At 37.3% G+C, this 14,950-nt stretch overlaps 1 protein-coding gene across 1 annotated transcript in view; it reads right to left on the reverse strand.

Annotated features, from left to right (window-relative positions):
• The window catches only part of STK4 (serine/threonine kinase 4), an 86,402-nt gene that overhangs the window by 37,837 nt on the left and 33,615 nt on the right, over positions 1–14,950 (reverse strand). The window contains exon 10 of the mRNA XM_081148554.1: positions 2,312–2,469. Within this exon, the coding sequence (XP_081004680.1) occupies positions 2,312–2,469 (158 nt within the window). The remainder of the gene's footprint in view (positions 1–2,311; positions 2,470–14,950) is intronic.

Consider the following 14,950-nt stretch of genomic DNA (forward strand, 5'->3'; position numbering starts at 1 on the left):
GGGAAATATGTCAGCCAGTCTGACACACGCCCTTCTCTAAACTTAGTGAGATTATCCAAAGTACTTTCTTCACTCAATGGGCTGACTCTTTCTTTGCCAGATGTCACTCACAAATGTGCATTTCCCTTATCTGATACCTCTAATAAGAGTACAGGAGACTCAAAGGGGGAGTAAAAAGAAAACTTAAAAATCATGCAATATTAATAACATACCAACACATCCTTCTCTCTGAATCTCTATAGCATCTGACTGGAAAGAAAGAAGAAACCCATATGAGCTTAGTGGGTCAGAATCATGCATGAGCCTGTCTCCAGAGGCTCTGACTCACTGCGCTAGCGCCAAGGCCCGAGAGCTGCCTTAACTCATTATTTTAAATTGCTATTATCTCTCTCTCTCTCCCCCTCCTTCCCTTCTTCCCTCCCCCACCTCTCTCTCCACCCTCCTACACCACCAATCTCCCTTTTCTGCTTTACACAAGGTGTCCCCTAAAAATGAATACACACTTTGAACAATTATTAATTCCAACCTGAAAAGAAACATCAATTGAGCTATCAGCTGTTAAAGTGTGTATACGTTCCTTTTTTTATTTTTATTTACTTATTTTTTAAAAAATATATCTTTACTGATTTCAGAGAGAGGAAAGGAGAGGGAGAGAGAGATAGAAACATCAATGATGAGAGAGTCACTGATCGACCCACAACCCGGGCATTTGCCCTGACCAGGAATCGAACCCCTATCGCCTGGATCCTATGTCGACGCTCAACAGCCGAGCCACGCCCGGCCGGGCTACTTTTCTTTTTTAAAAAAATATATCTTTATTGATTTCAGAGAGAGGAAAGGAGGGAGAGAGAGAGAGAGAAACATCAATGATGAGAGAGTCATTGATCGGTTGCCTCCTGCACGCCCCCGACTGGGGATGGAGCCGCAATCCGGGTATGTGCCCTGACCGGGAATCAAACCACGATCTCCTGGATCCTACCTAGGTCGATGCTCAACTGCTGAGCTACGCCCGGCCGGGAAAAGCGTGTATACTTTTCTTTGGGACACTCTGTATTTTTTACAACACTTAACACTACCTGACACACTATCTGACACACACTTCCTTATTTTCCATCTTATAGAATGAAACCTCCAGGAGGGATGGAGTTTTGGCTAGTCTACTCACTACTATATTCCTAGAAAAGTGTCAAGCACACATTGATACTCAAAAAACTAATAAAGAAATGAGTGAACAGATAGTAATGACAGATGATGAGGCCTAGTAGATAACAAATAAATGAATAAATGAACACAGGGGATAAAACAAATGAACATGGGTTCTAACATGAGTTCGGTGCCTAATCAGTTAAATAACTTCAGGTGAGTTATTCTGGTCCTCAAAAAGATCTCTATCATTAGCTCTATAACTCTGACATTCCTGCCACTCCACAAAAGTAGAAATTATGTTATGGGAGAGTGACACCATTTCCTCTAAGCCAGTCAGTAGGATAGTGGAAAGCCAGGAATAGAAAGGCCCCCAGAATCCAAATATAACGCCTAAGCTCTTATAATCAACAACAGAATTATGACAAAATTTAAGAATGTAAAAATTAAAAAAAAAGAACGTAAAATTAAATATTCCTAAAGAGAAAATTTGTTTTCTAAAAATATTCAAAAAAGGAATGCACACTCCCCAGCTTGCTTTTTTTTTCCTCTAAATTTTTTATTGCCTCTACTCATTAAATCTCTGTGAACATTAACAAGTGTCTGTGGCTGAGGGAGAATGTTCCACAGCAGAGAAAGGAAAATACACACCCAGTTTTTCATAAGAAACTTTGGACCAACTTAATATTCATCCTTGGGCAAAATTCAGAATAACCCTCTCAGAAAGTCTAAAATTAGGATAATGGTTAGCAAAACAACAAAGACACTACAAAACAGCATTAACTGCCCTCCAGTCTAATTCTTAAATAAAGCCTCACGATCTCAAACAAACTATTAAAGATTGTGCATTTTCATTTGATGACTGAATGTTTCTTTTACCATTACCAATTTCAAACTAATGAAAGAAAAATGGCAAGTGAATAAAGGATTTTTAAAGTGAAAAAGATGCCACTAATTGAGAGAGCCAGAACTGCTCAAATGTCAGTCAAATGTTGTCTCAAACTTATGAGGCCCTCAGCCCAGGAGCTGCTTCCAGGGGTGGCCAGAGGAGACTTGAGCTGCACAGGAAAACGCACAGGGACTTTCAGTGAAATCACATAACTAAATGTGTGATATTTCAAATCGCTTTCCTCAGTACACATAACCATTTACTTCCAACACTACTTACAAACTCATAGTCTCCGTCCTGTGGTACTTTCCAGTCTGAGGAGTTCTTCAGTGGGCCGGGTACACTCTTGCCAAAACTATTGATCTGATTCTCCTTTTCTTTTTGTTCAAAGTATTCAAGAAACGATGGTTTTGCAGGCTGCATGGTCTCATCCCTTCCTGAAAACCAAGAAAAAGAAAAGGTAAAATTTAATGTCTTAGATTTCAGATAAGTTTAATAAATAGATCTATCTCCATCCAGATGGGTTCCAGCCTCTGGATCCACGGCTTTTGGTTAGATAAGGACTTCTTCAAAAATCTAATGAAAACTGCAGGAAAATGCAGAAGTGTTCACTGAAAATGTTTCTTACAATTGCAGAGGATTCACAGGCCTCCTAAAATACATACAAAGATCTCCTCAGGGTCCCTTTCTCTAGGTGGAAAGACTTGAGTGACACAATGACTGAGTAAACTGCAAATAATACTTTTGGGTCCCTTATAGCAAATAGTTTCTATAATATTAGACTGAAAACAGAGGGCAAGCAAACATATTTATTAATCATCTATATCCACAGTGTTCTCCACAGGCACTGCAGTAGGAAGGGGGAGTGACTCAGTAGGATGAATCACTTATTTTCATAATCTCAATTGGACTAATGAAAAATATGCATGAAGAAGAAAATACAAGTAAATTGCAATCCACTCTATGAAATATTATGTAACCTATAAAATACCACTTATAAATGGTTTATGCTAAAGTAAAGGGGGAAAATGGGATACAATAGTATATATACCGTATGATATAAATTCTGTAAAATCATATTCACAGGAGAGAAAATAAAAAGGCTGAAAGAAAATATACCAAAATGTCAACAGGATTTGTCTCTGACAGTAAGATTGTAGATGATTTTATTTACTTCTTTTAAACATTTTTCTTTTTTACTTTAAATAATTTTTAATTTTTTAATTACAGGTTACATACAATATTATATTAGTTTCAAATGTATAACCCAGTGATTAGACATTTATATAACTTATGAAGCGATAACACCCCGATAAATCTAGTACCCATCTGACACCACAGTTCTTTTAAACATTTTTTAAAAGAAAACAGTACAGGATATATATTAAATAGATAGAACAGATCATAAGAATTACAGCTGCACAGAAGACAGAGAAATCTTGCAAGCTGGGGCGGTCAGGGAAGACATTCTTCGGTTGGGCCTCAAACCATCCTTAAGAAAAGCATCAGCAGTTACCGAGCAGGGCAGTTATGTATGAGAGCAGAAGATAGCAACTACTAGTTACAACAAGTAACAATAGCAAAAAGAACAATTTTACCTGGCATGACTTAAAAACCTAGCTAGCTCAAGGTACCTATCTCATATGCTGAAGGGGCTTTGTGCTTGTGCTTAGTAGTCTAATACTAGAAAGTACAGTTTTTATTTAGTGCTTTCCATGAACATGTGGGTCTACAGCCCTTCTCCTCAGCAACCAGGAAAAAAGACCAGAAGGTTCAGAGCCTTAAGAAGTGGATAGGCTATGTATGGTGCCAGGTGGGTACTAGAGGTATCTGGGGGAGCACTTCTTAAGTTATATAAATGTCTAACCACTATGCTGTACACCTGAAACGAAAATAAAATAGTATTAAATGTAAGCTGTAATTGAAAAGTAAAATTTAAATAAAAGATATCTTGGTTTCATCCTATTTCTGAGCACGGTTCTGTGCTATCCAAATAGCATCCCAGTAAATTCGCAGAAGAAAAGAGGAGGAGGAGGAGGAATGGGTGGGGAGGGGTCTAGGCGATAAAGAACAGCAAGTGTTTCTCTCCTGGCACCCTTGTTCCCTGCAATCTTATCTCCTGACCTTGCCTAGTCCAGTTTCAAGCCAGCACCATTACCGCCTCTCAGACATCTGCCACTTACTCACTATCTCCACTTCGAAGTGCAACAGCAGCCAATCCCAGATTTGCCCACCTTCAGATGTTGCCAGTAGCTCACTTCACTGTTTGTTGCCTCCTCACTTATTAGGAATTAAACAAAATATTTGCTAAGACTAATGAATGATTATATGCTGAGTGCGTGTTTTCTTTTGTTTGTTCTAGGTATGATGTTAAGTGCTTTTCATGTTTACCATTCATTTTTTAAGTTAAATTTAAAGTATTATTTCATAAGATAGTTCTGAAGGAATTACAACAAAATAAAACTTGTAAAAATGGGAGTGTTTGGGATTTGCTGACAGGTCAGGAAGCTAAGTCCTTCTGATTAGCCCCCTTCTCTGGGAGCACTAACTCTGCAGCAAGCCCACACATAACCCAGACATCAGAAAGGAGTGTCCAGAGAGCCTCCTTGAGCCAAGTAACTGCTGACATATGAGGTGTTCAGTGTACTTTTATACAAAATATCCTCCCTAGATACTCTGACCAGTTGAGCAGAGTAGAAAGTCTGGAAACAAAATAGAAAGCCCACATGGCTATCCAAGCAACTGGGTAGTTATTTGGAAAAAGATTAAATTGGATCCACACCTCATACCTTAAACCAGGAAAACTCCAATGGAGAAGAGTTCTAATTGTAAAAATGGAAATCATAAGTACCAGAAGAAACCATGTGTGAGTACATTTAAAACCTGGGTGTGGAAAAGGCTTTCCAACTATGGCAAAAACCCAGATGCAATAAAAAATGGATAGATGATAACCCTTTGTGTGAAGAAAACATCACAAATTTTTAAAAATGAATAGGCACACATACACGATGAACCAAGACAAAGGATGAACTGAAAGACAATGTTTGCAACCAACATTGTAATTTTTTTAAAGAATTTTCTTTTCAAGAGTTCTTTATATATTAGACAGATAAGTTCCTAAATACATAAAGAATTCTGAAAATCAAGAAAGAGAAGACCAAAAAAAAAAAAAAAAAGGGGGGTGGGGTGGGGGGCTGAAGACCTGAAAAGACAGTATGTACACAAAGATATCCAATTAGTCCTTAAACATGAAAAAAATGCTTAGGTTCATCCATAAAAAGAAAAACAAATCAAAACCACTTAGAGATGCAATTGCTTACATTTCAGATTGACAAAAAATCAAAAGCTTGACAACTTTTTATTTGTTGGTAAGCATATGGGGACACGTGCTTTCCTGCACTGCTGAACTGCAGTGCAAAATAGTTTAAGCCCTACAAAGGACATCGGGCAATATCTAAATATCAAAATATGAAACAGGAGAATGTCCAGAAGAATCCTGTGGTGTTATATTTGAACTGAAAGTATTAACATGAACTCATAATTTACTTTAAAAGCATATTCTGAGCTTTTTTCATTAAAGGCTTCGAAGCAACACCACCCTATTACCAATGAGCACACCTAGAGCTCAGATCTGGGTTTCTAAAGACCATTCTCCACTCAAAGGAACTAAGGCTTCTTAAGAGAAATAGCTAATTCCAGGTATAGGGAAGAAAAAATATAAAATGGGCCTGGACACCTTTTTGTGTCAAAAAACGGCAAGCAAGTATTCAAAAACTGATGGGGACAGGATACAGAAGCCACCTTGAGAGGCTCAACTGGTAAATTCTGGGACACTTTCTCAGTGAGCATCAAAGATTAAACTGAATAAAAGAACCCATGAGCTCAGGGTAATAATCTGAAAGTGAAGAAGGTTGGGGAGAGAAGGGAGAGTTCTTCTTTAGAAAAATTGTCACTTGACAACGGTAGAATGGTAACAACAGAGATGTCCTGTCCTGGCCAGTGTGGCTCAGTGGTTAGAATGTTGGCCCATGCACTGAAGAGCCTTGGGTTCAATTCCCGATAGAGGGCACACTCCTGGGTTGTAAGTTACATCCAGGCCCCGGTTGGGACACATGCAGGAGGCAACCAATCGACGTGTCTCTCTCACATCGATGTTTTTCTCTCTCTCTCTCCTCTCCCCTCCCCTCCCCCTTCCCTCCCTCCCTCTCTTCATTCTCTCTAAAACTCAATGGAAAAAGTATCCTCAGGTGAGGATTAATGGGAGAAAAAAAGAGAGAATATTCTCTTTCTTAGGAAATTCACACACAAGAATATCTCCTGTCTTAGAAAATACACGCTTACTGTTTAAGAGTAAGTTGCATATATCATACACCAACCTCTCCTCATTACTTCTGTCATTTCATGTTTGTTTATCCATCCATCTTTATATATGCACAGAAAAATGACTGATAACAACTTCTGGATAGAAATAACAGGTAATTTAAAATATGTTCTGTGGAACTGCTACAAAAAACCATAAGGACACTTTGTTAAGAAAGCACCATATCTAACAATAAAAATTGTATAATTAGTACTATGTACTTCTATGATGCTTAATTCCTTTCAGGTGCAATACTGATAGATTTTAGAAACTCAGGTCTTTAAATCAGGAATGCCCTGGCCGGGGTGGCTCAGTTGGCTGGGCATCGTCCTGTGCACTGAAAGTTTGCCAGTCTGATTTCTGGTCAGGGCACATGCCCGGGTTACCTGCTCAATTCCCGCTAGGAGGCGTGCAGGAGGCAGCTCATTGATGTTTCACTCTCACATTGATGTATTCTCTCTCTTTCTCCCTCTCGCTTCCTCTCTCTCTAAAAAAATCAATTTTTAAAAAATCTTTAAGAATAAATAGATAAAACATGGCATAAACATCAAAGGAATGTGCCTGTTAGAGTATAATCATTTGTCTAACATCTATCACTGTTTACATGAAAAAATGAGAACATTTGCTTTCACATGACAGTCTCAGCACAATTTCATGACCAACGTGAAAGTAGGAGGGAAGAAAATGTGCACTTATTAGTCACCTACCAGGTGCTAGACAATGTACTATTTTCACTTAATCCTCAAGCCTTTTGAGGTATGTATTGCTACTTCCACCTTATAGGTGAGAAATTTGCCTAAGATTTCATGGCTAGTTACCATCAAGGAGAGAATACGAACCCTCATCATCAGGTTTTAAACCTGGTTCGCTGTATCTCATGTTGCAAACTCTCTAAAACCAAAATGAAAATTCCTGACATGTCAGAACTGCCATTAAGTTGAGTGTAGAAAGAGCAGGGAAATGGAATTTTCCCAGTAACCTTATCTTTGAACTTTCCTTTCAGCTCTTTTGAGCTAGATGATCAAGTGTGCTGGACACCAGCCTGTCAGTACTGAAAGCTTAAGAGAATCATTCCAAGCTGATTAAAGGCAATGCTGTCCCCAGGGCTTAAGCTGGCTGGTAGGCTTTTTGTTCCAATGTGAGCTAGGGCATTTTTTCAGGTGTATCCCAGGAAATGAAGACGTTCAGTTGAATGATAATACCAGAAACCTGAAGCCATAGGGAGGGCAGAAAAGTCCAGCTTTGAAATAGCCATGTCTTGCTCAGATTCTTTTATCTGATGGAGGAGATGCATGAATTTCTATACTAGGGCTGGCCCATATTTCTTTGTAAGCAGCACCTGGCAAGCTAAATGGACAATCTGTCTAAGCCCACGGACAAAGGGGCGAATTCATAAGCAACTCTAGCCTATATTTATTTTCCTTTGAAAAATGCTATGTAAAAGTAGAAGGATCCAGATGTCCATCAACTGATGAATGAATGAATAAAATGTGGCACATTCACATAGTAGAGTATTATTAAGCAATAAAATGGAATGAAATACTGATACATGGTACAATGTGGATGAACCTCAAAAACATCATGCTAAATCAAAGAAGCCAGCCACAAAAGACCACATATTCTATAATTCTATTTATATGAAATGTTCAGAATAAGCAAATATGTAGAGATAGAAAGGTTAGTGGTTGCATAGGGCTACGAAATTGGGGTGGGTAGGTGGGATATTAAGTGACTGCTAAAGGATGTGAAGTTTTTTGGGGGAGTGATCAAACAAAATGTTCTAAAATTAGACTGTAAACCAAACAGGGTATATATATCCACACGATGGAATATTATTCAGCCATAAAAAGGAATGATATATACTAGAAAATGGATAAACCTTGAAAACATTAAACTTAGTGAAAGAAGCCAGGCACTAAGGCCACATTTTGTATGATTCCATTTATATAAAATGCCCAGAATGGGCAAAGCCATAGATACAGAAAGCAGATTAATGGTTGCTTGAGGAGAAGGGAAGGGGGAATGAGAAGTGACTGCTAATGGGACTGTGGTTTCTTTTGGGGGTGATGAAAATGTCTGGAATTCGACAGTGGTTATGGTTGCACAACCTTGTTAATACACTAAAATCCACAAAATTGTTACTTTAAAAATGTTGAGTTTTATGATATGTGATTATGCCTCAACTTAAAAATAATAAAAAAGTTAAAACTAGATCACGGTGATGATTGCACAACTCTATAAATACACTAAAAACCACTGAATTGCACATTTTTTGCATTTCAATAACTTTATTGAAATGTATATCCCTCAACCCCAGGCTGGTGTGGCTCAGTGGCTGAGCATCGACCTATGATCCAGGAAATCACATGCCTGGGTTGCAGGCTCGATCCCCAGTGGGGGACATGCAGGAGGCAGCTGATCAATGACTCTCTCATCACCGATGTTTCTATCTCTCTCCCTCTCCGTTCCTCTCTTGAAATCAATAAAGATATATTTTTAAAAAAGGAACGCATCTCTCTTAGTACCAAAACATCGTGGTAGTTGGTTAGGTTACCTCTGCCTACTCAAAATTAACACGGATGTAATCAAAATACTGAAATATGTCACCTTTTGGAAAAACTGAAGTTATCTACAAAATACTGTTTACAAAAGTATAAGATACACTGTGGTTCTTTGGTTTATTTCCCAGTGTGTATTTATCCACAGGATGATGTCAAAATTGGGTACAGTCACCTGGATGGACTCAGGCTACACACTGCACTGAGTAACCATTTATAACACTTTTAACACTGCAGATCTCCTTATACTCTCACTGTCTTAATAGAAAGTCCTGAACACTACCTCGGCAACCTCATGATTTTGAAGATACGTATTTACTTAAGACCTTCTGTTGGCACAGTAAGGGATATTAGTGAAAGTATATTCTCTTCATTTTAAACAAAATTCTAAATGAGAAGCAATGGCAAAAACAGTCCTTAGTAAAAACTTATGGAGTGTTAAATCACTGAACTGCATACTTTAAATGAGTGAAGTATATGGTATGCAAGTTATATATCAATGACTCAATTTACAAAAACAGTAGGACCTCTTTCCTCTACTACTACTTTTATTTCTGGATTCATCTGAGCTGTAACACAATGCCAAGGTCATCATAACCAGGAAGGAGCTTGACCAAAGTCTGAAGCTCATCTTTTCCTTTGGAATGACCATCACCTAGACAATAAACTTTATGCCCTCCCATTTTAAACATTCATTTTTAAGATTGTCGCTAAGTAAACCACAATGGTCAATCTACTCTCTCCTTAATTTCTATAACAATAACTCTTTTCTAGCATAATAGTAATTAATTCCAGTAATTAATAGTAGTTAATTCTTTCTAGTTTTAAACTAGAAAACTGGACAAAGCCTGCATTTTCTTCTGTTTCACACATGAATATTTGCAAGAAAAAGACTTGCATAATCCCTCAACTTCTTTTCCTTCTTGGAATAATATGCCTTATCATAAGGTCACTTGTTTTGCTTTTCAAACTGGCATTTATTATGTGTGTGTGGTTTTTGGTTTTGGTCTTGTTACTGGGAACATATATGTATTAACTCATTTAATTAAACAAGTTATTCTTCAAGTTTGTGTGTGTGGTCATAAATGTCCCTCTGAATGTTCTTTGAAACCACTAAGAATTACTGGAATCACAAGTTATCAAATTACCTGGAGCCCAACTGAAATAACTCTTCCAGTTAGCCAGCTTGGATAACTGCCTCTCTGTAATCTGACTTGACTTCTGGGCAATGGTGCTCTAGTTCTTCATGCCTGGTGAGCTATCATATATGTATTCAGAGATCTAAATCCAAATTTCAAAGGGTTACTAATTACAGAAATAGAGGCCACACATCTGAAAACATACAAAAGGCTTACAGGTGAGAATAACCCATAGTACTGTTATTTTAACAATTTCCTAATTGGTCTCACCTTTTCCGGTCTTTTCAAACTCCAAATCATCCAACCGACTCTTCTAAAAAAACGCTTTATCACTTCTTTTCTTTTTCTAATATCACTTTTCTGATAAAAATGTCTTTACACTACACTATTACCAACAGAATCAAGTTCAAACTCCTTACTTTGGCATTCAGTGTTCTCCAATATCCAGTCAACATCCATTTCAGCCACACAGAATATTCAATGTTTTTTTTTCTACCTTTCTGACATAGCAGCTGCCTGGAATATCCTCCCCTAACCTTTCTGTATATCCATGTCTTTGCTTTCCTTCTTACAAATCCTTTAACACTTTTCTATACTATTTACCCAGCATTTGGCCCAGGATTATATTACCTTCATATGTAGAGGTCCTGTAGCCTTAACTAAGGTATGTCATCATCAAATAACATTATCTGAAGCACTTAGGTGATGCTTCATCCATATAAGAAATCAGAAAGAACAGGTACAGTAGAGTAGGCACTCCATAAATATTAGATAATGGTCATAATAACTGTCATCTTCCCCTTTTACCTATAAATTCCTAGTCAGCAGTAAATGTCTCAGTTGGTTTTTGTACAGTACACAGTAATGTCACATAGTGACTACCTAATAAATACTTCCTGCTTGGCATTAAATAATTATTTTTAACAAATACTGATTCCAAATGATATTTTTTAGAACATAAACACTTAAGAGAATCATTTACTTTCTGTTTATAGATCCACTTAAGTTTATCAAAATGCATCTCCATTTTCTAGCTGAACAAGAGAAGTAGGTAGCCCAAAACAGCTTAGAGCACCAGAGAAATATATCCCCCTAACTGAATGAAACTGGTTTACCTGCCTCTCAGGCATAAGAGACAAAGTATATCTTCTGGAACTCTTTTCTTTTGCTCTTCATTTCCATCACGCTACTGCCCCCTCTTGGCTTGCCTTTCACCAACTGAACTATGATGGAGAACCTTATCGTCCCCAAGATAGGTCTTGAGCCTTCTGCCCATGTTACACTGAAATCTGGTACTTTCATATCCTAACATGTGGTTTGGCAGGGTGTTTTGAATGAATTTTCAGGCACCAAGAGTCTGTGCTTTTTGGCTCATTCCAAAAGAATCAAGAATGTGAATGGTTTCCAAAGATAAAAAGTGGGCCCAACATCTGGACATAGTTAGAAAAACTGCACAAACAATTAGGATCTAGTCTCCACTCTGGCACAATGACCTTGAATTATTTGTGCAACTGTGAGAAAAGTCAAAGGACCAAGATGTTTGCTCTTCTATTGTAAATCTCACCCAGGAGGGAGCTTTTGATAAATGCCCAGTGAACCACAGTGACTCTTTTAGGAATGGAAAAAAATTCCAGTTAGTAATACATTCCACAGTAAGATAAGAGTTTGAAACTCTACAAAGGAAGGTTCATGTGGATCCAAAGTCTAGCCTTCCTTAAAATCTACCATCTTGTATTTTGAGCTATTTAACAGATTCTCAGAACACCTATCATCTTATTTACAAGAAATTTCCCTCTCTCCCTCCCTCTCTCCTCAGCACATTTTTAAAAACATTACTGAAACTGAAAAGTGACCTTCTTTTAGATTGACCATTTTCAGGCCAGTGTTCAGACACAGAGGTGGCATTTACAAAACATCAATAATAGCAATAGTGAAAACTAAAACCCTAACTAGCAAGAGGAAAGGAATCAGGATGCTGAAAAGTAGCCTTGTTCAAGGAAATTTTAGGTCCAATGAAAACGCCACTGTCATACATTAAAAGACTCACATAATTAATAAACTACCTACCACTTTTGAGCATTTATATGCTAAGTATTTTACATATATTATCTGATCTTCACAACCCAACAAAGTAGGAACTTTTAGGCCCTACTTTTTCAGACTAGGAAACTGAGACTCAAAAAAAAGGAAATAACTTGCCCAAGCTGATCCAGTCCATAAGACTCTGAGCCAAGTCTCAAACAAAATTACTGATTCCACAAATTACTGTTCTTTGCACCACTCATTTTTTTTCCTCTTGCTTTTACTCAGAGATATGACTCTAAAAAAACTAAATGTTTTAAGTTTAGCTTTGGTAGGTATAACTACAGTAACACTATCTGAAGCTCTCATATGATGCTGACTGGGGAGTGGCTAGGCTACATGAACACTTAATATTCTGATGATAGTTTTAAACATCCTGGGGATCAGAAATTGGACAGTAAGCCTATTGTGGTAAAAGAAGTGCTAAAATACCTGCAGTCCTTTATGTTCTGTTTACCATCCTTGCAAATGCTATCATCTGAGTCCGAGAGAATGAGACAGATATCACACAAGGGAGGCAATGTTATAACAACCCCCTTCAAACAACTGCAGGTGGAGAGAAAATAGGCTGTGAGTCAAGAATTTCCATCTTATGCAGCTCCGAAATTAGTATCTAATGGATGGTGGTGAAATAAAATCACTTCAACAAGAGCCTGGACTTTGGTTTTAACATGAGGAAACTCAGAACAACACTAGGTGTCTTCATAAAACTTAGGACTTTCTGGGGAACTAGCAATACAGAATGTTTTTACCATATAACATCATCACAGTAATTTACCTAAAACATGCTTCTAAGTTACCCCAACTTAATTATGCCACTATGCTTTAAAATTCTATTTCAAAGAGATTAATGTGGCAATTGCTCTAAAATAAAAATTAGAAATTTATGAACAGAGTGCAAGCTTTAAAGAAAAACTTCCCTTCATCCCCTTTAGTTCACTGAGTCTAATTTGAAAGGCTTTGAGTCAGTGGAAACAACCTTTCAATTCAGTCATTCCAGTTCTGCCACCCCTTGTGGCCTCAGAGGCCTGGACATAAGGAGGGGAGCTCTGCTCTGCATCTCCTGGGAATGTGGTGAGGACAAGAAAGCCGTGAGTCACAGAGCCAGTGTGCCCTAGGAGGGGAGAACTACATGTCGAGTCTTTAGTACACGGGGTACATATTACTTTAAGTGGTCATTCTTTGGCCTGTCATTTCCTCATGTGAGGCAACAGCATTTAACTACTAAACTATAAATTTATGCAAATCAGGCTATCTCAGTTGCTCCAAGATTTTTTTGTTATTGTTGCCTCTGAAAAAATATTTTTTTTGCTTTCAAATATACTTTACATATAAAGCATTATTAAAGCCTATATTTACCAAATAGATATAATATAATATACTTTATTTACCAAAATATTTTTAAAGTTTTGAAAGCTTGGATTCCTTCTATGCTTCTGGTACAGAACTAGAAGTTTTCATTTTAGCTCCTACATATTAATGACCTATTTGATAATGATCAAATAAAACACAGGAGAAATTCTCTTCTTTTAAAAAAATATTATTTGCTTGAGAACGGAATGGTGAAACTATTTTTCTGCATATTAAGACATACCAACAAAACCCACATATCATATCATTTAATATATAATACACAGGAGACAGTACCTACAAAATTTCCAAATTTTCACAGTACTAATGGTATTCACTGCCCAAGAGATTACTTAGAATTACATACAGTAATACTAATTAACATTTTCCTAAACCTCCGTGATATGCCTGATTTTCTAAAGCACATATTTCTATCAATATTAATGAAAGGAATAATACCTCAATCAGTTAGTAAAAACCAACAACCTCAAGATATTTTATTAGGAAACTCTTAAATGAAATTCTTTCCATTTATAAACTATCTCAAAGTAGCCTCTTGAGACACATTTCTAAAAACTGAAAACCATGGATTGAAAATCATTTAATACATTATGTTGACATAATGCTACATGTACAAAAAACTTGCAATGTCACAAAGACAACCCTTCGCCCAGATCCCTCAAATGTTAACATTTTACTACACCTGCTTTATCCTTCCATCAGTGTGGCTAACCAGCTTATAAAACTCTGTCTCTTTATCATCACACTGTGAGTCTTGATAACACCAAATACCAATATCAGAAACCATACTACTGACATGCTAGGGCACAAATGTCTCAAGAAAATACCAAAGAACTGATATCACACAGACAATAATCTTTAACCCAATACTTTGAAACTGAAAATTAAAAATAAGCAGTTTTTAAAATTCACACATTTAATTTTTAAAAGCACTTCTGTGTAATTCATGGGTTAAAAAAGAAATATGTAAAAAGCCCAAAGCACCACAGTTGGGAAAAAAGATTTACAATGTGCCACATACAAAAACTTATGGCATGCAGCTAAAACAGAACTTAAGAGGGAAAACGACAGTGTTAACTGAATACATTAATAAGCAGCAAAACTAAGCAGCACAGTGTTCAACTAAAAAAACAATAAAATTTAACACCAACTTTGATTAAAAAATGAAATCTCTTGCCCGGCTGGTGTGGCTCAGTGGTTGAGCATCAACCCATGACCCAGGAGGTCACTGGATAGATTCCCAGTCAGGGCACATGCCCAGCTGCAGGCTCAATCTCTAGTAGGGGGCGTGTAGAAGGCAGCCAATCAATGTTTCTCTCTCATCGATGTTACTCTCTCATTGATGTTTCTTTCTCTCTATCCCTTTCCCTTCCTCTCTCTCTAGAATCAATAAAAACATATTTTAAAA

The sequence above is a fragment of the Miniopterus schreibersii genome (genome assembly GCF_964146895.1).
Source record: "Miniopterus schreibersii genome assembly, chromosome: 10".
NCBI lineage: Eukaryota > Metazoa > Chordata > Mammalia > Chiroptera > Miniopteridae > Miniopterus > Miniopterus schreibersii.